At 51.6% G+C, this 26,201-nt stretch overlaps 1 protein-coding gene across 7 annotated transcripts; it reads left to right on the top strand.

Annotated features, from left to right (window-relative positions):
• Window positions 1–7,172: 7,172 nt before the first annotated feature.
• Patz1 (POZ/BTB and AT hook containing zinc finger 1) lies at window positions 7,173–25,669 on the top strand. Of its 7 annotated transcripts, XR_007832711.1 has the most exons (6): window positions 7,174–8,617; window positions 9,992–10,055; window positions 11,122–11,213; window positions 15,770–15,941; window positions 22,759–22,831; window positions 24,203–24,219. XR_007832711.1 is itself a non-coding variant. In XM_051165272.1 (5 exons), the coding sequence occupies exons 1-4, from the start codon at window positions 7,347–7,349 to the stop codon at window positions 15,891–15,893; spliced, it is 1,551 nt and encodes a 516-aa protein (XP_051021229.1). In that variant the 5' UTR covers window positions 7,174–7,346; the 3' UTR covers window positions 15,894–15,941; window positions 24,203–24,351. The 7 variants fall into 7 exon arrangements, 6 of the variants coding, with proteins under 6 accessions (XP_051021228.1, XP_051021229.1, XP_051021225.1 ...); XM_051165272.1 differs by lacking the exon at window positions 22,759–22,831 and having other exon boundaries at window positions 24,203–24,351; XM_051165268.1 differs by lacking the exon at window positions 11,122–11,213 and having other exon boundaries at window positions 7,176–8,617; window positions 22,694–22,831; window positions 24,206–25,669.
• Window positions 25,670–26,201: the final 532 nt, after the last annotated feature.

Below are 26,201 nucleotides of genomic sequence, written 5' to 3'. Positions count from 1 at the left end.
CTTTTTTTTTTTTTTTTTTTTTTTTTTTTTTTGAGACAGGGTTTCTCTGTATAGCCTTGGCTGTCCTGGACTCACTTTGTAGACCAGGCTGGCCTCAAACTCACAGCAATCCACTTGCCTCTGTCTCAGCCTCCTGAGTGCTGAGATTAAAGGCATATGCCACCACACCCGGCCCTGGTGCTATTTTTGGTTTGTTTGTTTTGTTCTTTTTTTTTTTTTTTTTTTTTTTTTTTTTTGGTTTTTCGAGACAGAGTTTCTCTGTGTAGCCTTGGCCATCCTGGACTCACTTTGTAGACCAGGCTGGCCTCGAACTCACAGCTATCCGCCTGCCTCTGCCTCCCGAGTGCTGGGATTAAAGGCGTGCGCCACCACGCCCAGCTTGTTCTGTTTTTTGAGACAAGGTTTCTCTTGTAGTAGTCCTGGCTGTCCCAGAATCGCTTTGTAGACCAGGCTGGCCTCAAACTCAGAGTGATCTGCCTCCTGAGGTTTCCCTGTGTAGCCGTGGCTATCCTGGACTTGCTTTGTAGACCAGGCTTGCTGCAAACTCACAGTGATCCTCCTGCCTCTGCCTCCTGAGTGCTGGGATTAAAGGCATGCGCCACCTGGCTCAGTCTATTATTCTTTCTCTTCTATTTTAGTAATAGTACGTGAAACCAGGGAGATGAAGGATGGGGAAAAGAGCCAGGTGTGCATCACCATGCCCAGCTTAACAAAACTTAATTAATTTTAATAAATATTTTTGAGACAGGGCTTCTCTGTGTAGCCTTGACTGTCTTAGACTTGTTTTAGACCAGGCTGGCCTCAAATTTACCATGATCTGCCTGCTTCTGCCTCTGCCTCTGCCTCTGCCTCCCAAGTGCTGAGATTAAAGGCGTGCACTACCACAGCCAGCAACAAAACTTTTTTTTTTTTTTTTTTGGTTTTATGAGACAGGGTTTCTCTATGTAGCCTTGGCTGGCCTCGAACTCACAGTGATCCGCCTGCCTCTGCCTCCCGAGTGCTGGGATTAAAAGCGTGAGCCAACACGCCCGGCTCAAAACTTATTTTTAAGTTGTTGCTTTTTGTGTTTATTTTTATTGGACTCTACTCCTTTGAACATGTGCGTGACTAAGAGGGAGGAAGAGACCAAGGGATTGCCTCTAAAGAAGTCAAAAATAGGGGCTGGAGAGATGGCTCAGTGGTTAAGAGCACTGCCTGCTTTTCCAGGGGACCCTAGTTCGGTTCCCAGCACCCACATGGCAGCTCACAACTGTCTGTAACTCTAAGATCTGACACCCCTACACCAACACATGCACATAAATTTAAAAATTAAATTAAAAAAAAAAAAAAAAGAAGTCAAAAATAGACTTTGACTCCATCTGGTTGACACCTTAGGAGAAAGCCTAAGTCACTACAGCCTCAGTCACACACCCGTAATATTGAGACACCCAGCCTGATGGCACATGCCTGTACTCCCAGTACCTGAAAACAGAAGGACTGCTTCAAGCCTGAGGCCAGACTAGCCCATACGGAAAGTTCCAGACCATCCAGTACTACCTTGTCTCAAAAATAAATAAATAACTAAAATAGGAGCCCCCCCGCCTTGAGCTTGATCACCCGGAATTGCTCCGTAGCAGAGAGTAGGGGATTCACAGTGTGGACCTGCTCTCTGTGTGTGTCTGCACACACGTGCGTGTTCCTGTGTGAGCACGTGCACGCGGAGCTCAGTGTGGGGCGTCTGCCTTCATCACTCTCCACTTGTTTTCTGTTTTATTTACTTAGAGATAGTATCTTCCATATAGCTCTGGCTGTCCTGGACTCAATTTGTAGACCACGTTGGCCTCCAACTCACAGGAATCCACCTGCCTCTGCCTCCACAGTGTTGGGATTACAGGTGTGTGCCACCAGGCCTGAGTGCAACCCACTTTAGTTTTTGAGATGGGTCTCTCACTGAACCTTGAACTCACTGATTGGTTAGACTGGCTGGTTGGCAAGCCCCAGGGACCCTCCAGTTCCCCAGCACTGGGACTATGGGTGCATGTCTTCCTGCCCAGGTTTGTGTGGGTGCTGGGGATTGAACTCAAATCCTCTTGTTTGTGTGGCAGGCACTTTACTCACTGAGCCATATTTCCAGTCCCAGAACTGTTTTCTGTCGATTTAAAGTAAAATTTGTGGGCAAAAAGGTTTGTATGGTGGAATAGTGCATATCTAGTAATCCTAGGAGGCAGAAGCAGGAGAATCAGAGATTCCAGCCCTGGAAACAGAGATCCCAAGGCAAAACAAAGCAAAAACAAAACAGTGTGAGACTAGGGATGTGGCTGGGTGATAGGGCATTTGTCCTGGCTTCTGTGAAGATCTGTGCTCGATCCTCAGTGTAGGAAGGAAGGGTGGAGAAATGGCTCAGCAGTTAGGAGCACTTGTCCTCTTTTGAAGGACCTGGGTTTGATTCCAGAACCCACAAGGCAGCTCATAACCATCTGTTACTCCATCCACTTCCAGGGATAGGATCCCTCTTCTGACCTCCTTAGGCACTGGACATGCATGTGGTTTGTTTTTTGTTTTTCGAGCCTTGGGCTCCAGCATGGGCAACCACTGCTGGCAAATAACTATATTTTATAAAAACAAAAACCAGCTGGGTAGTGGTGGCACACACCTTTAATCACAGCACTCAGGAGGCAGAGGCAGGAGGATCTCTGTGAGTTTTGAGGTTGGCCTAGTCTACAGCTTGAGTTCCAGGACAGCCAGGGCTACACAGAGAAACAAACCCCAATAGAAAAACCAAACCATGGTGACGCATGCCTTTAATCCCAGCACTTCGGAGGCAGAGGCAGGCAGATCGCTGTAAGTTCGAGGCCAGCCTGGTCTACAAAGTGAGTCCAGAACAGTCAAGGCTACACAGAGAAACTCTGTCTCGAAAAACCAAAAAGCAAACAAAACAACAACAAGAAAACACAAACCAAACCAAAACCCAAAATAGGTCGTGAAATCACAGGTTCTTATTAACATTTTCTTTTCTTTTCTTTTCTTTTCTTTTGTTTTTGTTTTTCAAGACAGGGTCTCTCTGTGTTAGCCTTGGCTCTCCTGGACTCACTTTGTAGACCAGGCTGACCTGGAACTCACAGCGCTCCGCCTGCCTCTGCCTCCTGAGTGCTGGGATTAAAGGCGTGCACCACCACGCCCCGCTCTTATTAACATTTTCTTGTTGCTTTCATATGTTGTCTAAAATTCCTATGGTTTTTACAATCAGGAAAAAAAATTAAGGAAAACAAAGTTATAAAAGCTGAAAAGAAGTTTATGTGGGTCAGGGCTTTTGCCAAAGATGATCCAAGATAAGGGGTCCAAGAGGAGGGGAATTTGGACTGGGTAGAAAAGCTGGGAGAAGATTGTTTTGTGTCCTTTTGTCTGCTTCTCTGGGGTTTGGAATTCTTGACGGCAAGGTCTGAGGTCTAGTTTGCTTACTACTGTATTTTCTAGCATCTAAGAAGCCCACAGAACAAAACAAACAGCGCCTGGTGCTTAGTAGGTGCTCAATCAATACCAATTTAAAGAATGAATGAGTGAATGACCTTGACAGCTTTGCTTAGCCTGAGAGACAACGATACTCTTCAGTTGACTATCCATCTGGTGAGGAGCCAAAACCGAGGTACACAGTTTCCATGGCAACCAAAGAAGGTCCACCAGGCCAGCAGCAGGAGGCAGATGCAGGGACTGTGAGCTGTTTCTCTTCAAGGTGTAGCCTAGAAAGTGGGAACAAGGTAGCAGGCTCTGTCAACAGATGTGGAGGAGAAAAAATTTTCATAAATACAGATGGCTTAGCTGTTTCGCCTGGCAGGCTTGTTAAGCCAATCAATGGACGCTCGGGTAGGTCAGCTTTAAAGATGGGAGGCTCTGGTCTGGACCCAGATGTGTCATCTTGGACCTAATTCAACACCTCTGAGCCTCAGTTTGCTCATTCTTGTGTGTGTGTCTCTCTCTCTGTGTGTGTGTGTGTCAAGCTTTAAAATTATTGGTAAGACAGTACTTGTGGTAGAGACTATGGAAGGTCTACTGGTTCCACACAAAGTCAGATGCAGGAGCTGGCCATGGTGGTACACGCTGTAACTGCAGTACGTTGGAAGTTGATGGGGGACAGTGGACACCACTGCAAGCTCGAGGCCAGCCTGAGCTGTGCGTTGAGATTTTATGAACACATCTGGAAGCCTAAAGTCACAAAATAGATGCCTGTGGGCCCAAGAGATGGGCAAGATGGAGAATAGCTATGAAGAAAACCCTGGCCCCTGCAGAATCTTACCGAGGTGACACACAGGACAAAGCTCTGGGCTGGGGTCAACACTGGCTGGAGTGCCTTCCTCGAGCCACTTCTCCAAGGTAGGCTCCTAAACCACTAGGCTTACTACTCATCCGCATTTGCAAAACGGGGCTAATGTGTGTGCTGAGTTTTCCTCAGAGCACTGTGGGTGAGTGAACCCTCTGGATATGCCACCCAGTTTTGTTGTTGTTGTTGTTGTTTTGGTTTTCTTTTTTCTTTTTTTCTTTTTTTTTTAGTTTTTTTTTTTTTTTCCCTTCGAGACAGGGTTTCTCTGTGTAGCCGTGGCTGTCCTGAACTCACAGCAATCCTCCTGCCTCTGCCTCCTGAGTGCTGGGATTAAAAGCGTGCACCATCACGCCCGGCAGCCATCCAGTTTTCTAAACACAGCCTGCTGATATCCAGTCCCTGACTCATAGGAGTCACTGATGGGGTTCAGATCTCTGGGGAGGACACACAGGTGGATTGACTCCCTGACTCTACCACCAACAGTTTGGCCTTGGGCAAGTCACCCACTTTCCCACTTTCTCTGGTGTAATTGCAAACATGCACATCTATCCTGGGGAGTTGTGACAGTGGGCACAGGCTGTCCTCTTTTCTGCTCCCCAGCCCTGGGTCTGGGAAAGAACAGGCGCCTAAAAAGCACTAGGTAAAATGCTCTATTTTGGAGCCCCAAACAGCATGACTGACCATAAAAGTTTCTAGTTCTCAGAATATGCCTCCAAAGTACTGTGACTGAGAGATTAAGGCAATAAACAGCCTGCTGTTACACAGGATTTGGGCTTAAGAGGACATCTTCCTCTTAGGGTAAGGGAATTTTCCTCAAACCTAATTCATCATTTTATCCAGCAAGTTTGGAATGTGCTGTCTGAGGAGGGTGAATTCTCAACTCTTGAAATGTTTTGTCCGGTGTATAGGTTGCAAAACTGGCTCACAGAGGCCAAGTTACTGGCACCAAGACACAACCAGAGAGCCCAGGAGTAGGATTTGAACTAGGGTCCTCTTACAGTGCCAGGCCGAGAAGTCTCATTGAGGCGCGTGGCTAGGCGCGAGCTAGGCGAACGAGGGGGTGGAGGGAGCCGAGTTAAAAGCCGGGCCCGTTCATTTGCATGCTAATACCCAGAATGCTTTTGCACACACACCGCTTCACTTAATGGAAGCGCTCAGTTTGGAACCGTGTAAAGTTTGGAATGCGTACTTCGCTCCTTTTGCAACTGTGGGAACTTCGCGCCCGTACACGTGCCTTCCCTCCTGGCTCAGGCTCTGAGCCCAATGGCTCAGCGGCAGCCCCAGCAGACGAACCTGTGTCCAATCCTGCTCTGATAGCATCCTCAGGCGGGCTAGGGACAAAGCGGTCAGGCCTGGCGGTGGGGTCCGTGGTCGGAGTGCCCGGCATTTTGCAGGCGATAAGTATGGAGCTGGCTTGGGGAAGATCGAGGGGGCTTCTTGAGTCCTAGGTTCCCTAATTTTCCTCAAAACTGCTGGGGCGTGCAGGGGCCATTGGTTTTATTCATCTTGTCCAACGCCATCATACTGTCGCTTCCTTGAGCTGGCGACTTCAAGCTCCCTGGGGTACAAAGCCGAAGGAGCGGTAGGTGGGGGAAACGACCTATCTCTCTAGTTACTCAGACTTGCAGGCCATTTGCCTCGGAGCGGGCAGAGGGTTCCGCCTGCGTCGGGCCAGGATTCCGCGTTCTTCCTGGCGCTGCAGAGCGAAAGGAGGTCTCAGCCGACTTCTGGGGATTTCGGCCATCAAAGGAGAGCTAAGCAGAGTGCTGATGCCCGCCCGACCTGAGGGTGCGCAAGGCAGGCTGGGGGGGGGGTTCAGATCCACAGGCTCTAGCTGCCCCTCCCGCACGCTCGCCCTACACTCTGGGCGGGCAGCGAAGGGGCGGCTGTAGCTGGTTTGCTGGCTAGGCGCTTGGATCGTATTGGTCCGGGTCGGGGGGGGGTGTTGAGGCTGCAGCCCCCGGCCCTGCGGGCGGGGTGGGGAGGCGGGGGATCAGGCTGCGCTAGCATTGGCCAAGCTTGGGAGTGGGGGGGGGCAGGAAGCGGGGGGGGAGCGGAGCTGTAGGGGGGGGTGTATAAATAGGGAATGGGGGACGTGCATCCTCCGCTGGGTGAGGGGGGGGCGCTCGGCACAAAGAAAGTGGAAACTTTGCAGCGCTAGGCGGCCCAGGCTAAGGAGCCCGGTGCGCACGTGCTGGGCCGGGGCCAACGGGACCCCCCACGCCGAGCTCGCTGCTTTTTTTTTTCTTTCAGCAAGCTGGGGGGGTGTTGTTGGTATCGCCCCCTCCTTCTCCTCCCCCCAGGGGTGAAAGTGCAAGAGGAAGTGCAGCCGCTGCCATCTTTCCTCCGTTCCGAACGCACGGAGCCTGGGGCCGCAGCGCCGCCGCTCCGCCGCCACCCTCGCCTGGCCTGGGAAAAGGCCCACCCTGCTGCCGCCACCCGCTCGATTCGGCCGCCGCCTTCGCCGGGCTCCAAGACCCGGCCTACACCACCGCCCCGGTGCGCGCCGACCGCCGCCGCCGCCTTCGCCTTTTGTTTCCTTTGCTCCGGCGCCCCCGCCCCGGCTCGCGCTTTGCAGGGGACGCAGCGCGCGCCCCCAACGGGCCCGGGAAGAGCCTCGGAGCGCGCGCTTGCGCTTGCGCGGCGGACCCCTCCTCCTCCCCGCGCGCGCGCGCCTTTGGGCTGCGCGCCGGCGCCGCCTGGCGGGCGGGAGGGGAGGTGGCAGCCGTGTTTGCAAGAGGGGCGCACCTCTTCGCTCCTTTACCCCTAGGAAGGTAGACCAAGAAAGGGAGGAGGACAAGAGGAGAGCGAGTTTAGGGTCGGGCCCAGCGGGGGGTGGGGTGGCTATGTTGGGGGCAGTGTACCACTGGGTCTAGGCCTTTTGATTCGGGCAGGGGGCGTGTGCGCCGGGCGCACCTGCGAGGACTACCGAGCTCTGGGCCGCACGTGCCGGGAGTGTGACTCGCTCGCTGCGCAAGGCGTCTGGCTGCCTTAGGGAAGGGACTAGGGACTGGGGAGTGCCCGGTCCGGCTAGCGGGGAGGGGCAGCGGCCATGGAGCGAGTCAACGACGCTTCCTGCGGCCCATCGGGCTGCTACACCTACCAGGTGAGCAGACACAGTACGGAGATGCTGCACAACCTGAACCAGCAACGCAAAAACGGCGGGCGCTTTTGCGACGTGCTCCTACGGGTAGGCGACGAGAGCTTCCCCGCGCACCGCGCCGTACTGGCTGCCTGCAGCGAGTACTTTGAGTCTGTGTTCAGCGCCCAGTTGGGCGACGGCGGGGCTGCAGACGGTGGTCCTGCTGATGTGGGAGGCGCGGCGGCGGCTCCGGGCAGCGGGGCTGGAGGCAGCCGTGAGCTGGAGATGCACACCATCAGTTCCAAAGTGTTCGGAGACATCCTGGACTTCGCTTACACGTCCCGAATCGTTGTGCGCCTAGAGAGCTTCCCCGAGCTCATGACGGCCGCCAAGTTCCTGCTGATGAGGTCGGTCATCGAGATCTGCCAGGAAGTCATCAAACAGTCCAACGTGCAGATCCTGGTGCCCCCTGCACGGGCTGATATCATGCTCTTTCGCCCTCCTGGGACCTCTGAGTTGGGCTTCCCTTTGGACATGACCAACGGGGCAGCGTTGGCAGCAAACAGTAATGGCATTGCTGGCAGCATGCAGCCCGAAGAGGAGGCTGCTAGGGCCACAGGTGCAGCTATTGCGGGCCAAGCTTCTCTGCCTGTGCTACCTGGGGTGGACCGTTTGCCCATGGTGGCCGGACCCCTATCGCCCCAACTGCTGACTTCTCCGTTCCCCAATGTGGCATCCAGTGCTCCTCCACTGAGTGGCAAGCGAGGCCGGGGACGCCCCAGGAAGGCCAACCTGCTGGACTCCATGTTTGGGTCTCCAGGGGGCTTGAGGGAAGCAGGCATCCTTCCATGTGGCCTGTGCGGGAAGGTGTTCACGGACGCCAACCGGCTCCGGCAACATGAGGCCCAGCACGGCGTCACTAGCCTCCAGTTGGGCTATATAGATCTTCCTCCACCACGGTTGGGTGAGAATGGGCTACCCATCTCCGAGGACCCTGACGGCCCCAGAAAGAGGAGCCGGACCAGGAAGCAGGTGGCTTGTGAGATCTGTGGAAAGATCTTCCGTGACGTGTACCATCTCAACCGGCATAAGTTGTCTCACTCTGGAGAGAAGCCGTACTCCTGCCCCGTGTGTGGTCTACGGTTCAAGAGAAAAGACCGCATGTCCTACCATGTGAGGTCTCATGATGGGTCAGTGGGCAAGCCGTACATCTGCCAGAGCTGTGGGAAAGGTTTCTCCAGGTGAGAATGGCACCCCACACACACACCCTGCCGGGTACTTAGCTCTGTGTCTCTTGAGACAGTTCCTTGTCAGGACCTGGGGTTGTGGATCTTGTGGGGGTGGAGGGTCACTGGACTTTAACAGAGCATACCATGTTAACGTTTTAATGTCCTCTGTTTTGAGATGGTGTGGCCAAGCATCTGCCCCTTCAGGCAAGTTCTCCGGCACCAGGGTGCCCTACTAGCCTTACCCTCTGGAGGCCTGTGGGAAGGGGCCGGATTCCTCAGGCCTGAGCCATCGGGCCTCCCCATTCTCCCCAGTTCCCTTTGTGTTTCCGGCACCAGGCGTGGGGCCCCCTCTGGGGGGCGGGAGGCTGGGCTCCTCCCTCGACTTTCCCCGCCTGAATGGCTGCAGAGAGAGAGACTGAACAAGTGCCTTGGGGACTCCTCACACTCCCGGGGACCACCAGTTTTAGCTGGCCAGCCTGCAGCAATAGGTTCTAGCCTTGCCCCTCGTGTAACCCCATAATTGAGAGGCATAAGGCTGGCTACCTAGGGCTGTTTGAAATAGCAATACTGGAATCTGAAGCGCTCTGACCTGGTGGCTCTAGAATCCAGGGAACCCACAGGTCCTCCGTGTGTTCTCAAGACAGAAGGGAAGGCAAGCCCTCTTCTCAACTTTTAGTGAGCCTTCTTGGGAGCTGAGGACTTGCCTGGAGTAGAGGGTTGTCTGTGGTTGTCTTTCCCCCCAGTGTGAGAACACTGAATAAAAGACTGCTTCAACTGAAATCTTGAGGACCTTGTGAGCTTAGAGATTGAATTCCCTCAGAGGTGCCCCAAACTAGAAACCAGTCTTACCGGTTAGACAGCTCCTGCCCACCTGCTCTGGCGGGCATCTGGTTTGCCAGCCCAGCTGGGGACTTAAGGCTTCATCCCTGGCCTCTGGGGACTGAATTCCATCCGGGTGGCATTCATTGGCTGCTGTGGCAGTAGAGGCTGGGGGGAGGGGAACGCAGAGCTTCTAAGGGGCTTTGGTCTGGACAATGAGTTCCACACACCCCCCCTCCCTCCCAGAAAGGCTGGGGCTAGGCATCCCTGTGTCATTCTAAACTGCTGCCTCCGGTCCTAGGAATCATTGAATTTCTGCTGGGGGTGGGGTGGGTGGGTTTAGCTAGAGCTGAGTGAAACATTTGCTTCCCCTCCCCCCGGGGGGGGGGGGAATGCTTGGGCCCTTGGAGCCTGAGCTGGGTGGTGATTTTGTCTTTGTCTTGCTGAGGTGGAGCCCTCTCTAGAAAGGGTGGGGTGGGGTGGGGTGGGGGGCGGAGACCGACTGGCCAAGTTTGGCCCCATGTTTTTTGATGTCTTGTTTTTAAATTATGTCGCTCTCTTTTCCAGGCCAGATCACTTGAACGGACATATCAAGCAGGTGCACACTTCTGAGCGACCTCACAAGTGTCAGGTAGGGACCTTCCAGGGTGTAGTTGGGTGGAAGACTGTTACTGTTCTCCTAGCCTTGGCCAGGAGCAAGCCACTGTATTGGGCCAGCTGAGAGACCACTGCTTTGCACCCCCCCCCACTGTCTCTCTGTCCTCCTTTGTTCTATACCCCAGCCCCCTTTGCTTCCCCCAGGGCTACGATCCTCTTTCTCGGTCACTTGGTTCTGGTATCCACAGTCTTTGCCTCCATTCTGTTGCTTAGCTTTCCTGTCCTGGCATTTGTGGGGTTCCCTGGCTGGTGGGCCACGCTGCACCAGTGTTACCCTGGTGGATCTGATACCTCGCTGGGCCTGGCTGCTGGTTCCCAGTAGTCTATATGAACTGTAGGGGGAAGGTGTCCTCAAAGGGCCTTTTGGTGGCCCAGCCAACAACCCTTCCCCTGGTTTGAGCTGAGTGGGAACGAACTCCTGGGTTTCTTCAAGGGGAGAGGCTGGAGGAGGAGAGAGGGTGGGCCCAATCTCCGACACACACAGCAAGAGGCAAGGCAAGGCATTCGCTTCCACTGTGGACCCACGTACAAAAGGCTGGACCGGATGTTCTCCTGTCTCCTTGAATTCTGAGGGCTCTACTGGCCTAGAAGATGAGTTTCCTTTCTTGGCCTCTGAGCACCTCACTGTTTCCTGGTTGTCTCCCCTCTGCTATGGCAGGTGACTTCAACTGATTCCAAGACTGTGTCCCGAGATACCCCTGCAGCCTCTGACAGGGAGGGATAGCCGCTTCTCCTAACTTGTTGGCAAGGGCAGGTTCAGGAGATCATAGGAAGGAATGGATGTTACAGTAGGACAGGGTTCCAAGGACCAGGGGTAAACACTGTTCACGGTCGCATGGCTAGGCAGCCTCTCCCAAGGATGCTGACTTGATAGGCCTGCTGGGATTTGTCTTTGCCTTGCTGCTTTCTGCCTCTCTGTCTCTGATCTCTTGTCACAGAGCACATTCTGACTCCCAGGTAGGATAGGAGGAGTCCAGAGGGCAGTGGGGGTGTGCCCGGTGGCCTGGGGGGGTAACCTGCACTCTCTGCCCTTTTTCCAGGTGTGGGTTGGGAGCAGCAGCGGCCTGCCGCCCCTGGAACCTCTTCCTAGCGACCTGCCATCATGGGACTTTGCCCAGCCTGCTTTGTGGAGGTCGTCCCATTCAGTTCCTGATACCGCCTTTTCCCTCTCACTAAAAAAGTCCTTCCCAGCCCTTGAGAACCTGAGTTCAGCACACTCCAGCAATACTCTCTTCTGCCCAGCCCCACCAGGATACCTGAGACAGGGCTGGACAGCCCCAGAGGGCAGCCGGGCCTTTACTCAGTGGCCTGTAGGCTAGCCTGGGCCCTTCTGGAGAGCTGTAGGGCGTGGTGGCTGGCCGGAGACCCCTGCTTTTGGGAGGGGCCCGCAAAATGGTTCCTGCTCACTAGCCCCAGGTCCTCCCAACGCGTCCTTAAGTTTTTCCCAGCTTGAAGCTCTCAAACAGTGGTAGCTCAGAGCACCTTCCCGAATGCCCCCAATAGCCGCCACATTTGTTTCTCAGTGTTTCCCTCCCCCTGCCTCAACAGGTGATAACTCTGGGCAGCCAACCCTGTGTGGGGAGCCTGGAAGTTGGCAAGTTAAGCCCCAGCTTGGGTGCTTCCCTTCCCCCTGGCTTCACTTTCCACACTGATTGGGGTTCCTGGCCACCCTCCTCCCCCTTGGGAGTCACCCCACCTCCAGAGAAGCCTCCTGCTCAGCTTCAACTAGGGTCAGCTCCGCTGTTGTCCGCGCCCCCCCCCCCCCCAGGAAGGTCCTGCTTCCATTTCTGGCTAGTGAGTTAGTTTCTTAAGTCTGCGTTTTTTTGTTTTTTGTTTTTTTAAAGCCGGTCTGCTCAGAACTGAACTAACCAGTAGCTTTGTACTGTGACACAAGGCTTTAGGGGCTGACAAAGCAGATAGACACTCCCTCCCCCAGATCCCCTTGGTGTGTCCCTGAGTCCCTGCAGACTCTGCTGGGAGATCAGGAGTGATGATAAAAGTTTTCATTCTAACATTTGAGGCTTTGTGTGTTTTGTCCTTGGTCTGTCATAACAACTGGCATCATTGTCCCTTGGTGTATGATCCAGTTCCTGCCCTGCCTCTTGCCCTTAGGCGCACACTCTCACAGACCCGACTCTGTAGCCAGAACCTTGTAAAGAAGACCCAGCAAGGGATGTGCTGGCTGTCACACTCTAGGCTTGGTTAAAGCACACAGTGGATGAAGGGCCGGTTACTCAGCCTGATAGGAGGTGAAGGCTTAAGTCTCCAGCCATCGTCCTTGCTTGGAATTCAGCCAGAGTAGAGAGGCTGGGGTGTCTTTGTCCTCTCTGTTGCTTCTGGTGGTCCCACATCCAAGGTTGCTTGGACAAGGATGAGTTGGGGGTATACTCAAGACAATGGGGCTAAACCCAGCGGAGCTGGACTTGGTGTGTTGCTGCTATTATTATTATTATTATTATTATTATTATTATTATTATTATTATTATTATTTTGTTTTTTCTGGCTGCAGGAAGCTTCGAAAGGTGTACTATATTGCTTCCAACCTGACTGCTAAGGCCTCCTGGGGACTAGTGTTCTTGGGGTTCCACTCAAATGAAAGCTTTAGGGAATGTGGGTTGAGCAGCGGCCATAGTGTGTCTCCTAACAGTAGCAGGCTGTGTGGGCACAGCAGTCACACTGTGCTGGCTTCCTTTCAGGGCCCTTCTGTTTACTCCCTGTCTGCAGGATGGGAAGTTCTTTCTTCTGAGTATCAGGTTTTGGGTGTCCTATTTAAGGTCTGTCTCCCTCAGCCCCTTCGCCTCTCTCCCGAGTCATGTGACCAGCCTCTTTTGTGTTCTGTTGTCTGAAGTTCTGGTTGGCCCAGACCTGGACTTAACACACAGAAAAGCCTTGGGGCTCTAGCCACAGAGTCAGTCCTACAGGGACGCCAACAATGCTTTAGGTTGGCTTTGGAACAAGGTGGTCATTTCTGGGGTGGCTTCTTTATTGCAGCAGGAGATTGGCGTTCCTGATTATGTTTGCTCCCGGTGAAGTTAACTCTATTCCTTGAGAGAGAATCAGTGGGAGGACAGTAGGGGAAGCCAGCTGCATCTGTGATTTTAGTTTTGCTTAGTTAATCCCCAGACATTTAATCCACTTGGGGATAATCGAGGGTTGCCTGTCCATTATCGTGGGTACCAAAGTATGACAGGGCAAAGCCTTGACGGGAAAGATCCCAAACGGTCAGCAAGAGAAGCAACATATCTTTCATGCCTTAGGCTTCCTCTCCCTGGAAGAGGGAGACACGCCTAAATGCTTTCAGCTGGCTCATGTTAGTTCCTGTGTGTTCCGAGGCTTAAAACTTTCTTGGTGGTTGAGTTGGCGCACGCCTTTAATCCCAGCACTCAGGAGGCAGAGGCAGGCGGATCTCTGAGTTCAAGGCCAGCCTCGTCTGCTGGATAGCCAGGGCTAGCTACATGATGTGAGATCATGTCTCAAAAAGGGAAGTCCCCCCACACTCACAGCTGCAGAGGTAGGGCCGTTTTTGGATATTTGACAGAGCCAGCTCTTGTCCCTGGATAAATGAACCTCTTTACCCTCTCTGCCAGGGTGCTTATGAGAAACCCTGCTGTGGTGGTGATAGGGGACGAGTCTGTCTGAATTCCCCTTCACTGTGGCCTAGCCCTGTGTCATGATGATATTCCCTGTGGGTCCCTCTGCCTGTGAGACCAAATATCCAAGATGCTCTCTGGGTTGCCTTGGTGCTAGAGTTTGCCTGCACTATTCTTGCCCCAGGACAGAACCAGATCCTACGTATATAGGGTCAGTGTCAACACTTTTCATAGGATGCACCTGTATTGACTTCAGAAATAAGGGCGTAGACTTGAGGCTGGCTCTCAACACAGCTGTCCTGCATCCTCATAGGGCATCTGTCTGCCCAGCTATAAATTGGTCAGACAAAAAAGACCTCTGTGTAGCTGGGAGGATTGTTTGAAGGCTTATGTGGCACGGGTGTGGGTGTTGAGAGTGCTCCTTTCTCTAATACGTGAGTCTCTTTTGTTTGTTTGTTTTTAAGTTCCTGAGTCTTATGCCTTGGGCAAGTTTGCTGTCTAAAGTTAGCTTCCTCATTTGTCACAGGAGTTTCATTGGGATGAGTTGTTGTGTTCAAGTTAGCACCCCTTGCCTGTGACTGCAGGGAATGGGGAGGTTTGTGCTGGCGCACAGACCGGGGTGGAGGCAAATGGTGGCATCTTCTACCCTCACAGCACCGCTGTTGGCTCCGCGCTGAGAGAGAAAGAGGGGGAAGGAGTGTGTGTGTGTGTTTGTGCAGTGTTCAGACACTTACCTTCAGATTTCGGGTGATCAAGATCCAGTTCTAAACAGGAAATAGAAGCAGCTCCATCCTACAAGCTAGTGGGGCGCCACCTCTTCAGCAGCACCCTCAGATGCAAAAGCTGCTTTTTCTTACAGACCTAAAGCAGAACACACACACACACACACACACACAGAGAGAGAAATGAGTCGGGTTTGACTTTAGCCCCTTGAGGCATCTCCATGGAACCAAAATAGCTTGAAAGCCATTGGACCCACGTCTTTTCAAGGCTTTGTGACCTTCTGTGTTCCCAAGGCACTCCAGCCTTTGCGTGCCCCAACAGAGGAAGGGATGTTGAGAAGAGATAACGGCTAGGAAGCCAGCCCCTCATCCTCAGAGTGTAAGCTGTGGCCGCTACTCCATAGCTGTGTGGCCTGGCTGCCACTTGTGCTGGGTTGTGCCTTTCAGTAGCTAGCTACACATTCCTAGAGCGTCAGGGCTAACAGCCTGCCTTGGCGGGGTGCTGTCTGCATGAACTACGGAAGACAAACGTCTGTCAGTCTGAGCTCAGGGACTGCTCAATGCTGCAGGCTGCCCTCATTTTTCTTGCTCTCGCCATCACTTCTCCAGCGTAACACAGCACAGTGCTCTTTGTGCCTGCGGTCCGCTTTCTCCATTCTTGCATTAGCAGAACCGACACTGTCCTTTATTTTATGAGCTGCTTTTTTTTTTTCTTTTTAAATTCACATTACTAGATTATGAAGTGTTACCTCTGTACTTTGTCCTGCCTCTTCCTTTTCCCTGTGGCCAAGAGGAATGTCACGTTTGAATGAAATGGATACAGGGGACTCTTTGTAGAAAGTAGTAAGGGAAACGCTGAGATGGAGCACAGGAAGAATTCTGGTTTATCTGCCATAACTCACTTATAGCCAGAGCTCCTAACGCCAGTGCTTCGGGGCTAAGAGTGAGTAGATGTGCAGGTGCATGTATACTTGTGATCTGCAGCTCAAGGTCAAGTTCAGCCACATAGAGTTTGAGGTTAGCCTGGGTTGCCAGAGACTCTGTCTCAAAAACCAAGGGGCTGGAGGCAGGGGTGGGGTGGGGTGGTGGTGAACAGATAAACGCTTCAGTTATCAGTGCAGCATAGGAGGTAGCTGCCCATGAAATGAGCTTGTCTGAGGTAAAGAACCAGTAATTCCAACTCTCATATGCCACGAGACGGCATTGTGGGAAGGAAGGACGGCCCGGCCACTTGGCATTGTGAGTAGAGCATTAGCCGAACCTTTCTATCCGGACTGATTTCACAAGCTGACCAGAAGCAGGGTTTTGCTTCCTGGTGGACTCAACATGTGAGATGCCTAAAGTTGTTCCTTATCCTGTTTTCCTTCTGTACTCAGACCTGCAATGCCTCTTTCGCTACGCGAGACCGCCTGCGTTCCCACCTGGCCTGTCATGAAGACAAGGTGCCCTGCCAGGTGTGTGGGAAGTACTTGCGGGCAGCGTACATGGCCGACCACCTGAAGAAGCACAGCGAAGGGCCCAGCAACTTCTGCAGTATCTGTAACCGAGGTAATTTCCCCAGTGTCTCCTCAATTGAGGACAGGCCTTGACCTGGTCGGGAGCCCACCCTCCCTACTGAATGAGAGATGCCCTCATTACTCAGCTGGTAAATGTAAAAACATGAGAGGCTTGGGTGCTTAAAAGGTCCCAAGAGACTCAATGATGGAAAGAGAGGGAAAGGTGATTCCCAAGCTTGGGGTCAGATACACCTGCTCAAGTGGCAGGATGGATGAATTCACAAACATACTTAGCGGGAGGTGGGCTGGGAGTCATTAGCCTGAACAGGCTGTAAAAGGGGGCTGTTTAGCTCACTCACTGGCTTATGAGATTCAGCGGCCTGGGAGCCTGGCTGAGTCACGAGACAAACACTTCCTAGCACAAATGTTTAAAAGAGATTCCAAACAGATTGTGGCCTTGACGAGAAAGACAAAAGCGGCAGGTGCTCTGAGCAGGGCAGTGTGCTTGAGGCTAAGGCTGGCCTAGGTAGTGTCTAGCCAAGCGAGGCAGCTGTGTTGTGTTGGGCGCACTCCGGCATGTCCCTGAGGCTCTGCTGGGTCGAGTTGGCTGTTTCGAAGTGCTGGAGTCTTTGTTTGCAAGCACAGTGTCTGTGCCGAGGAGGTTGAGGCGGCTGTTGTGAGCTGCTTTGTGAGCTGCTTCTTGGCCTCCTCCTATGCTTGCTTGGCCAGTTGGGCATGTTGCTTGTTGCTTCCCAGAGCACTCTCTCGTGTCAGTGTTTTTGTAAGTGTAGTATGTGACTTGACAGGTCGAGCATCGAACAGGAGTCAGGAGACACCGGGTTTAGTTCCAGCCCCTCACTGTGTAGCTTTAGGCTCTCCTTGCTTTGCTGCTGCTTCTGTCAAAATGATTAAGGCCCTCCTGCTTTGCATCTCATGGGATTGCTGTGAGGGCCCCAAGAGGAGAGGTAGCTGAGAGTTCTCTGCATCCACCAAGAGCTGCACTGCCTTTGGGGCGCTCGCACCTCCTTACACTGTAAAATGGTAAACTGGTTTGATACTGCTTACTGGTAGTCTGGTTTGGACAAGGTACGAGAGCTCTGCAGAGTGCTGTCTTCATGGGTCCCAGAGTTCTTGATGGAGGCACTCGGCTGCGTAGGTGGTTTTCTTGGAGTCTTGGAACCAGGTGCTGTCCAGAGACCACACCCCCCACCTCATATTTGCCTTGCTGGTCACTAGGTCCTGATACAAGTTACGTTCTGCTAGGAAACCTGCTGTGAATGCAAACACAGAGCCACTAGCTGCTTCAGCCACTGCTTGTTCCCCTCCAGGAGCAAACAGTGGGGTGGTGAGGGCAGGGTGTGACGCCCCCCCTCGCCTGGGGGATGCTCCAGTCCTAAGCTGGTTTCTTTCCTTGCTTCGTCCTATTTCATCCTGGCCTCCCGTGACTGCTCCCAGGTAACTAAACTCCCTACAACGTACCATCAGCAGGGCTTTGTCAGGTTTCCCCCAAAATTACCAGTCCCAGAACTGTCTCAGTGGGTAGAGCCGAGAACTGATAAAAATGGTGAAGGGTGTTAATGATGAAGCCAGGAAGTCCAGCCAGATGACAGAATAGGGCGAAAAGGAAGAAGGGGACAACCGACTCTGGGCTGTGAGGAGCCCAGGGGAGGACAACAGGAAGTCAGCCCGTCAGGACAGATTTCCTCAAGAGCTGCAAAGAGGACTTGGACAACAGCCACAAGCCATGTGACCCACCAGAGCCCACCAAGACTTGGAACCACCCACTAGAGAGCAGTCCGCAGCAAGAAGACCCATTCCTGTGTCTAACCCTCGCTGGGTACTCAGAAGAGAGGATTTAGCCTTTGTCAGAAGAGGAAAAGCCGGATGCTGTCTCTGGAGTCACTCTTCACTCTTCGGGCAGAAATAAGAGAAGAGCAAACAGCACCAGGAGTGCCCAGGTGGCAAAACACCAAGAGGGTGGAAGGCAGGCTCTCTTTCTGTGAGAGTGTGAGGGGGTGCTCCATGTCCGTGTTTGCCCTGTGCCACCGAGGATATCAGGCGTAAATAAATAAATGTTCTGAGAGCTGGGGTTGTGACTCGGTGGTGGAGCAGCAACCTGCCTGGTATGTCAAGGCTTTGCCGTCAGTCCCCAGGCACTGCAGAATAGTCTCAGGTAAGACCAAATTGGGTGAATTTACAGGTGTCACGTCGTTCAGTCTCGATAACACTTGGTTACTTTTTTAACGTTTACTTTAAATTTTTATGTATTATGTATACGTGTGTGTGTGTGTGTGTGCCCTGTGCATGCAGGAACGACCAAAGGATGTTGGGTCTGGAGTTATAGGTGGTTGTGAGCCATGATGTGGGTGCTTTTATGGGAGAGTGCTCTTATTCACTAGGCCATCCTTCTAGCCTTACCATGAAGCCCAGGCTGGCCTCAAGGTTGTCCTCTTGCTTGTAATTACATTTGCGAGGAGGCAAGAAGACAGCTCAAATTCCGAGCTAGCCAAGGCTACACAAAATGAGACCTTGTCACAAACAAAGAGGAAGAGGTTAGGCCTAGTGGCTTACTCTTGTGGCACTTAAAAGGCTAAGACAGGAATATTCTTATGAATTCAAGGCTAGCCTGGGCTAAATAAATAGCAAGTACCAGGCCAGCCAGGACCTATCATAAAACAAAACAACCAACCACCACCACCACCAAAAACACACAAAGGAAACTTCTTCCTGTCAGATGACCATGTGGTATACCATGCCGTTCTCCTGCACGCAACAGTCTCAGCGCACTGTTGGATTTGACCCCTCCAAAGTTTGGACACAGAAAAAGGGGTCCTCCTCCCCCAGTTTTTGCATGGACGTGTACTTGAATGTGAATTGCAGGGACACCAGGCAAGAAAATGTGATTGAAGAACAGTGGCCTTTTGCCGTTAACAAACTCTTCATTTCTAGAGAAGAGACAGGTTGCTGGCAGCAGTCGCACGTGTACACGATGCTTCCATTAGCACCATCATGGAGGCCCTACGTCAAGTTGCCTCGTTGGCTTTTGGTTAGTCGGGGAGTAGGTGGGTGAGCTTAGAATTTCAACTAAATACATCTGGCCTCAAAGACATACTCTGCTCAGAAACTCAGCTTCTGTTTCATCCCAGCACTTGACTTGCTGAGTTGCTGTGTGTAAGTTCTGGGCTTTAAGTGGCAGCTGTGGATCCGATCTTGCCACTTGCCAAGTGAGTTTGCTATAGATAGTACAGTCTGCAACCAGGGGGAAGTCTAGAGGATCCAGCCACCTATTCCTCAGTGGTTTTTAGGAACATGCAGGGTGTTTCTGCTGAGTATATGCTGTATTTTGGAGGTAGACAGTTCTCCCCACACGGAGTGAATATAGTAATTCCTGGTGTTTTTTCCCTGTTCTGACTGTAGTGGGCCTGCTCTGGCAAGCCATGAGTGGGGCTTCGTACTACAGAGGCTCCAAAGGAAGGTACCCTTGTGAAGTGGTGGCATTGTGTCATCACAAAGTTCAGATGCCTTGTGCTGGTCTCCAGGGCCACTGGGCCCTGTTGGCTTGTGTTTAAAGGGCTTCACGGTGCCAACTGAAGGGGCACCTTCTCTCCCCTTAGCCTTGCCTACTTACTCCTGGCTACAGTTGGCTTCTTCGAAATGTCTAGCCTCAAGTGTTTGGCCCCAGGCCAAATACTTAAGTACAGCCAGCACAAGCCAGCTCCCCTTGTCCAGACTGATATTTGAAGTAACTGTTAAGGAAATACTCTGCCAGTCCCACGTTTCCCTTAGGACCAGCACCACCTGCTCTCCTTAGCACTATTTGTTAAAGAAAGTTCTCACAGGCCAGCCCTGTTTCCTGGCAGCCTAGTCTAACACATTTTATCACACAACAGTGGCGTTCGTTAATAAACCCTATTGCACAAATTCAGAAGGACTTTTTTATTCTTTTGAGACTCAAGGGCAATTTTATTAGAGCTTGAAAGAAAAATATTAGGGTATATTAGTCTGAGTTCCCTGGAGGAACAGAACTGATAGATTGGGTGTGTGTGTGTGTGTGTGTGTGTGTGTGTGTGTGTGTGTGTGTGTGTGTGTGTGTGTGTGTGTGTGTGTGTGTGTGTGTGTGTGTGTGTGTGTGTGTGTGTGTGTGTGTGTGTGTGTGTGTGTGTGTGTGTGTATATATATATATATATATATATATATATATATATATATATATGAAAAGGTGATTTATTAGAATGCTTTACAGGCAGTGGTCCGGCTAGTCCACCAATGGTTGTCCACCAATGGAAGGTCCAAGAACAAGAAGCTAGACATTCAGCCAGCCTTCAGCATACGACAGGACCCCAAAGAAGGAGGCTGTAATGCCAGTGGAGGAACGGACTTGCCACCGGTAGTGAGAGTGAGCAAGCAAAGAGGGGGCACTTCCTTCTTCCATGTCATTTACATGGGCTGCCAGCAGAAGGCACGGCCAGACTAAAAGTGGGTCTTCCCATTTCAAATTGCTTAACTAAGGAAAAACTCCCTTACAAGTGTACCCGGCACTTGGGCTCTAGTTAGTTCCAGATGTAGTCAAGCTGACGACGAGACTAGCCACCACACAGGCAGACACACTGAATGTCTCAACTACTGCTGGGAGAAGGGAGATGGGGAAGAGGAGGAAAGGCGTGTCTTCTAAGTTAGGAATGGATGTCATCTCTGAAAACAGTAATAGGAAGGAAATAAAGTGTAAGCAGCTGCCCCAGAGAGTGTTTTGAGGGCCCTGAGTCAAGACATAGGTCCAGTCAAGAGACCAGTGGCTAAGGGCAGATTCTGATAGCATGTATTTCTGGGGTTGGAGTGAGTCCATGCTCTGCCAGTTGGTGGATATACATGTTACATGTGACATGCACAAAAATGACCACACTAAGCCTTTTGTTTATTCACTGGGAAAATGGGTATAATAATAGTTAACAATGGGTAGAGTGTTTAGGGAACTCTGTAGACTACTTAATGTGCGTTCTGGCACACCATCAGCATTCAGAGGTGAATTGTTAAGCCAGGCAGCGGCAGTGCACCCCTTTAATTCCAGCATTCAGAAGGCAGAGGCAGGCGGATCTCTTGAGTTTGGGGCCAGACTGGTCTACAGAATGAGTTCCAGGGTAGCCAAAACTACACAGAGAAACTCTGTCTCGAAGAAATGAGCCTTTGTTACAATTCTAGCAACATTGAAAAATCGCAGCATGCCTTTAATCCTAGCACTCAGGAGGCAGAGGCAGGTGGATCTTTTGAGTTTGGGGCCAGACTGGTCTACAGAGTGAGTTCCAAGACAGCCAAGGTTACACAGGTTACACAGAGAAACCCTGTCTGGAAAAAGTGAAACAAAATAAAAAAACTAATGACTGAATGCCTCCCAAGTGCTGGGATTAAAGGCTGCAGTTCACATTTTAAAAAATTCTTATTATTTTATGTGCGTTAGTGTTTTGCCTGTATGTATGTCTGTATGAGGATTTCAGTTCCCCTAGAACTGGAGTTACAGGTGTGAGCTGCCATATGGGTGCTGGGAATTGAACCCAGGTCCTCTGGAAGAACAGCCAGTGCTCCTAACCAATGAGCCATCTCTCCAGCTTGCAGTTCACACTTTTTAATCAAATTTTGTGCATAAGTCACAAAGTACCTTTGACCCTTAGCAGTGGAATTGCACTGTGATCCTGTAATTTCAAAACATCTCAGCGAGTAAAGGCTTGCCATCAAGCCTGAAGACCTGAGTTCAATGCCAGAGACTCACACGGTAGAAGGGAGAACCAACTTCAACAAATTGTCCTCTGACCTCCACCTCCTACCCCCCAGTAAATAAATAAATAAAATAAAACAAATTGAAATGGAAGCAGAAGTACCTGAAGAATGTGCTGGACAGATCTGGAGTAGATCAAAGGAACAAATCAGGACACTGACACCTCAAGTGGGCCTTACACTAAGAGGCTTTAGCTGCTGCTAAAGGTAGTTTCTGATTCTTGACTGTGGTGGGACCCAGTGGCATACCTCTTCCCTGCGAAACAAGCCTGCCTGGTTTTGTGGCGGTCACCCTTGCAAGGAAGGCCGTGTGACGTTTGTGGAAACTGGCCCGAGATCTGCTCTTCAGGCTTCAGATATTCCTTCCTTAAACTGACCAAAATGCGAGGAATGAAGTGAAGGCTACTCCAAGACAGCTGGACATCACACCGAGCACTTGACGGATGCTCAGAGACCACCGTGGACATCGAGATGATTGTGATGCCATCCACGCCACAGTGTAACATGCTGGTTCTGTTCTTCAAAAGGTGGCATCAGTTCTTAAGTCATTGTTCTGAAGGTGGAAAAGTTAAACTAGCACATACTCCCACAGGTAGAAGAAAGGGGACCCTGGAAACATTTCTTGGGGATTTCACTTTGTCTCCATCTGGTTTCCCTGTAAGTGATAAGCAGGCTTCTGCTGGCTGGAGGCCCATGTACTTGTCTGACCACAATGCTAGCCATGGTCTCTGCAGCTGACACAGGCCTGTGGGACATCTACTCAGACCACCTGGTAACTGAGGCACCAAGTAAGCCAAGGTGGCTGGCCTGGGCCCTGCGATGTAGCCTTTACAGAGAAGCTGACTCGTGGACAGTGGCACTCCATCCTGACCCCATGGCCTGATGTGATTGCAGATGTTTTTGAGCCAAGGAGAGAGAACCCCTTCCAGGTGCAGCTGACCAGGGAATGCTAGCCAGAGCTGCCAAAGGAGAAAGCGTGGGGAGCAGAGCGCTGTCTCTTGCTGGCTGTGGGATCTCATCTCCTTTTGTCTTGTTTAGGTTTCTCCTCTGCCTCCTACTTAAAGGTCCATGTTAAAACCCACCACGGTGTTCCCCTTCCCCAGGTCTCCAGGCACCAGGAACCCATCCTGAATGGGGGAGCAGCGTTCCACTGCGCCAGGACCTATGGCAACAAAGGCAAGCGACCCCTTGCTCTGCACTTTGCTTCTCTGCGCAGACTGTGTTGTGGGGGCGCTGGGCCGGGTGGTGGGGAGGCAAGGACCGCAAGCTCTCCAGGACAAATTTTACCATGGGTATCTGTCTCACTCCAGAACAGTGAGTGAGGCCTTAGGGTGCTGCAGACCCAGCCTGCCTCCTTCCCCCAGGCATCGTTCCTTCCTTCCTGCCTTCCTTCCTTCCTTCCTCTTATCTAGCCCCCAGTGTCTGGAGCCCTCCAGGGTCGCCCTAGGGCAGGAAGAGGAGCACTGCATGAAGAGTTACTCTGGGCCAAGCTGCTGCCTGTTGCCCTGTAGGGTGGTGTGGACCGGTCGCTGAATGCTTTCTCCTTGGTAGATCCTGTGGGTGGGTGGGAGCCAATGGTTGGTTTCTTTCATATTGGTGGTCGGTTGCCACAAGTGGCCCTTTCCAAAGAGCCTCTGGCTGCATTTGTGAGGTGCATGGCAGTAAATGAGCTGATTGCCTCTGACTTGGATGGTATAAGTTTCCAGGCTCGCTGCTATTTTGTTGGTTCATGTTGTTGGGGGTACGTCATGTTGTTGTCTCTTTGCCAGGGGTGTGGCAGATGGACGAGATGGCATGCTCCATGCTCCCATCACAGACCTCCCATCTTGGCATGGCTCTCTGGACCCAGGCAGGAAACTGGTAGTTTGTAGTAGACCCCAGTGTGGGCCAGGCAAGGTAGGGCAGTAAGACCCATCTCTTGGTCTAGATGGGGCTACTCAGCTGACAAAGTTGTTCAGAGTTGCTTTTCATCTGTGTAGTTTGACTGTTTGGCCTGGAAGGCAGGGCTTGTATAGGGTTGGTTGCTGTCTGAGCCATCTGTAGGATGTAGCTGATCTCATGACTCTAGTTCTGCCTGCTTTGTGAAGGTAACCATTGGTCTAGTGCAGCGGACAAGCCACTGGCACACCTGCTCATCATAATCAGAACAGTTTTACTCCCTGAGGCACCTCTGGAAGCACCTAGGAACTGGGGCGGGGCCGGATGTCTCTGGATTGTTGGGGATTTCTGGGTTGTTCTGGGCAGAAACAGGAGGGATCCCGATCTCTTGGCCTTCCTTCCTTGAAGCAGGCTGAGATGAATTCAACACACACATCTGCATGAAGAGTTTACAGTGAGGGAGGCTGGTGGCCCCAGGGTACTCTCATCTTGTCCCCAGAGGCATTCCAGGCTCCTAGACAGACCAGCCAATCCTCCATGTGTTCTGCCAGGTTAGTTACTGGCCAAGGCTGGTCCTCCAGAGCCTGTGAGCTGGCCTCTCATGGCCCCTCCAGGAGGGGACAGCTCCAGTGCCTGGCCTCATCTCTTTCCTGTTTTGTTTTTTCATAGAAGGCCAGAAATGCTCACATCAGGATCTGATTGAAAGCTCTGATTCCTATGGTGACCTCTCAGATGCCAGTGACCTGAAGACGCCAGAGAAGCAGAGTGCCAACGGCTCTTTCTCCTGCGACATGGCAGTCCCTAAAAACAAAATGGAGTCTGATGGGGAGAAGAAGTACCCATGCCCGGAATGTGGGAGCTTCTTCCGTTCTAAGTCCTACTTGAACAAACATATCCAGAAGGTGCATGTCCGGGCCCTTGGGGGTCCCTTGGGGGACCTGGGCCCTGCCCTTGGTTCACCTTTCTCTCCCCAGCAGAACATGTCTCTTCTTGAGTCCTTTGGATTCCAGATTGTTCAGTCAGCGTTTGCATCATCTTTAGTGGATCCTGAGGTGGACCAGCAACCCATGGGGCCTGAAGGGAAGTGAGACATGCTGTGTCCCCACAGAACCACCGATGGGGACGGCTGAGAAATGCTGTGAACGCGGAGGGAAGTAATGTCTTTGGGTTCTGTAGCTGAGAGATTTTTATTTTTAACCCTTATCCTTCCCCCTACTCTGTTCCCTCCCTGTCTATCACCCTCCCCCACCCCCATGGTCTTAGAAATAGACTCTAATCTGATACTCTCTGCAGAAATATCTGAGAGACCCGGTGTGGGACAAGGACAGACAGAGAACACTATGCAGGCCTCTGAGGCAGTACCAGCCCTGGTTCTCTAGTGGGCTGGAGCCAGAATTTCTGTTGCTCCGTTCTTGGAGATCCTAAACCTCAACTCCAAGGCATTCTTGAACCTCAGTAGTTTTGGTCCCTTCCCACTTCTTTCATTCCTCCTTGCCCCCTCCTATATCCTTAAGAAATTTCTGTAGGGTCTCTACCCTCTAATGGCCAACTATTTTTTAAGGAAACCAGAAACCTACAGCATCCCATGGACCATAGGATGAGTGTCCTCTGAGCCCTCTGAGGTTGGCCTGGTATTCCTGAGCTACTGGAAGTTAGCATTTCACTGCCAGGACAAGCTCATCTGCTGAGGACACCTCTACCCCAAATTCCAGTTCTTACTTGATTTTAACCTTTCAACTTGCTGTTGGGTTTTGATTCTCTAATTCTTATCGTTATTTTTAGGACCAGTTGTAGTGAATTGCTACTGAAAGCTACCCCAGGTGACACAGAGCTCTTTGTAAACCGCAGTCACACTTTAGGGTTAGTATTAAACTTTGTTTAGATGTACCATAATTAACTTGGCTAGTTGTTTGAAGTCTATGGAATAAATAGTTTTATGCAAAAATTTAAAAAAAAATTCCAGTCTGATCAGGAAGAGGTTTCCATGGTGTTGGGGGCCAGGAAAGTGGCAGAGCCTCAGGTAGAGATTGTGTACCTTGATTGTGTTACACTTGAGCTAGCCCAGGTTGACCTTGTGATGTGAACTGATCTGGTCAGACTATATTAAAAACATTAGTACGGTACTCTGCCTGCTCCCCTGAGTCTGGTTTTTCAACTGTGTTGTGGGGACTGGACATCAACAGTCTGTGTCCCTGTCCAGGAGGGGCAGTGAGTGGTTCCCACGAAAGCTCATGCCTCTGTTGCAACAGTTCCAGCGTGCCTGGTGGATAGATGTTCCCACCGAAAGACTCCATCAACACTCAGCCCTTGTTTTCACTGCTTGTGTACCAGATGTGTTTCAGGCTCTGTAAAGAACAAAGTAGTCCTGGGACTGAAGAGGAGGGACAGTGAGCAGATTTGCATATAGCTTTTGGATCATGAGAAATATAAGAGGAAAGACCAAAAAAGTGAGAGGTTGGTGCCAGCAGGAAAGCAGAGTACGTAGGGTGTCCCAGGAAGGTGTGAGGCAAGTGTTAGGGCTCAGGAAGGAGGGCTCTTGAGGCAATGATCTACTAGAGTATGGAGGGAGAAAAACATAACACCCCCCCCCCCCCGTGTTATCTTCTTGTTTTGCTGTTCATTAGTTCTGAATGTAGGAAGAAAAGATATTTCTTCTGAAGATATTTTT

Source organism: Acomys russatus, chromosome 22, assembly GCF_903995435.1.
Source record: "Acomys russatus chromosome 22, mAcoRus1.1, whole genome shotgun sequence".
In the NCBI taxonomy this organism is placed as follows: Eukaryota; Metazoa; Chordata; class Mammalia; order Rodentia; family Muridae; genus Acomys; species Acomys russatus.
Note: the sequence above shows the minus strand (reverse complement) of the source record. Positions and strands in the feature narration are given on the sequence as shown.

Excerpts from the sequence above, each read along its gene's own strand:
- Patz1 (XM_051165267.1), top strand. The coding sequence starts at position 7,347 with ATGGAGCGAGTCAACGACGCTTCCTGCGGCCCATCGGGCTGCTACACC. Across the intron at positions 10,056-15,769 it reads AGCGACCTCACAAGTGTCAG|ACCTGCAATGCCTCTTTCGC; the intron begins GTAGGGACCTTC and ends TTCTGTACTCAG. Across the intron at positions 22,832-24,202 it reads CAGGACCTATGGCAACAAAG|AAGGCCAGAAATGCTCACAT; the intron begins GCAAGCGACCCC and ends GTTTTTTCATAG.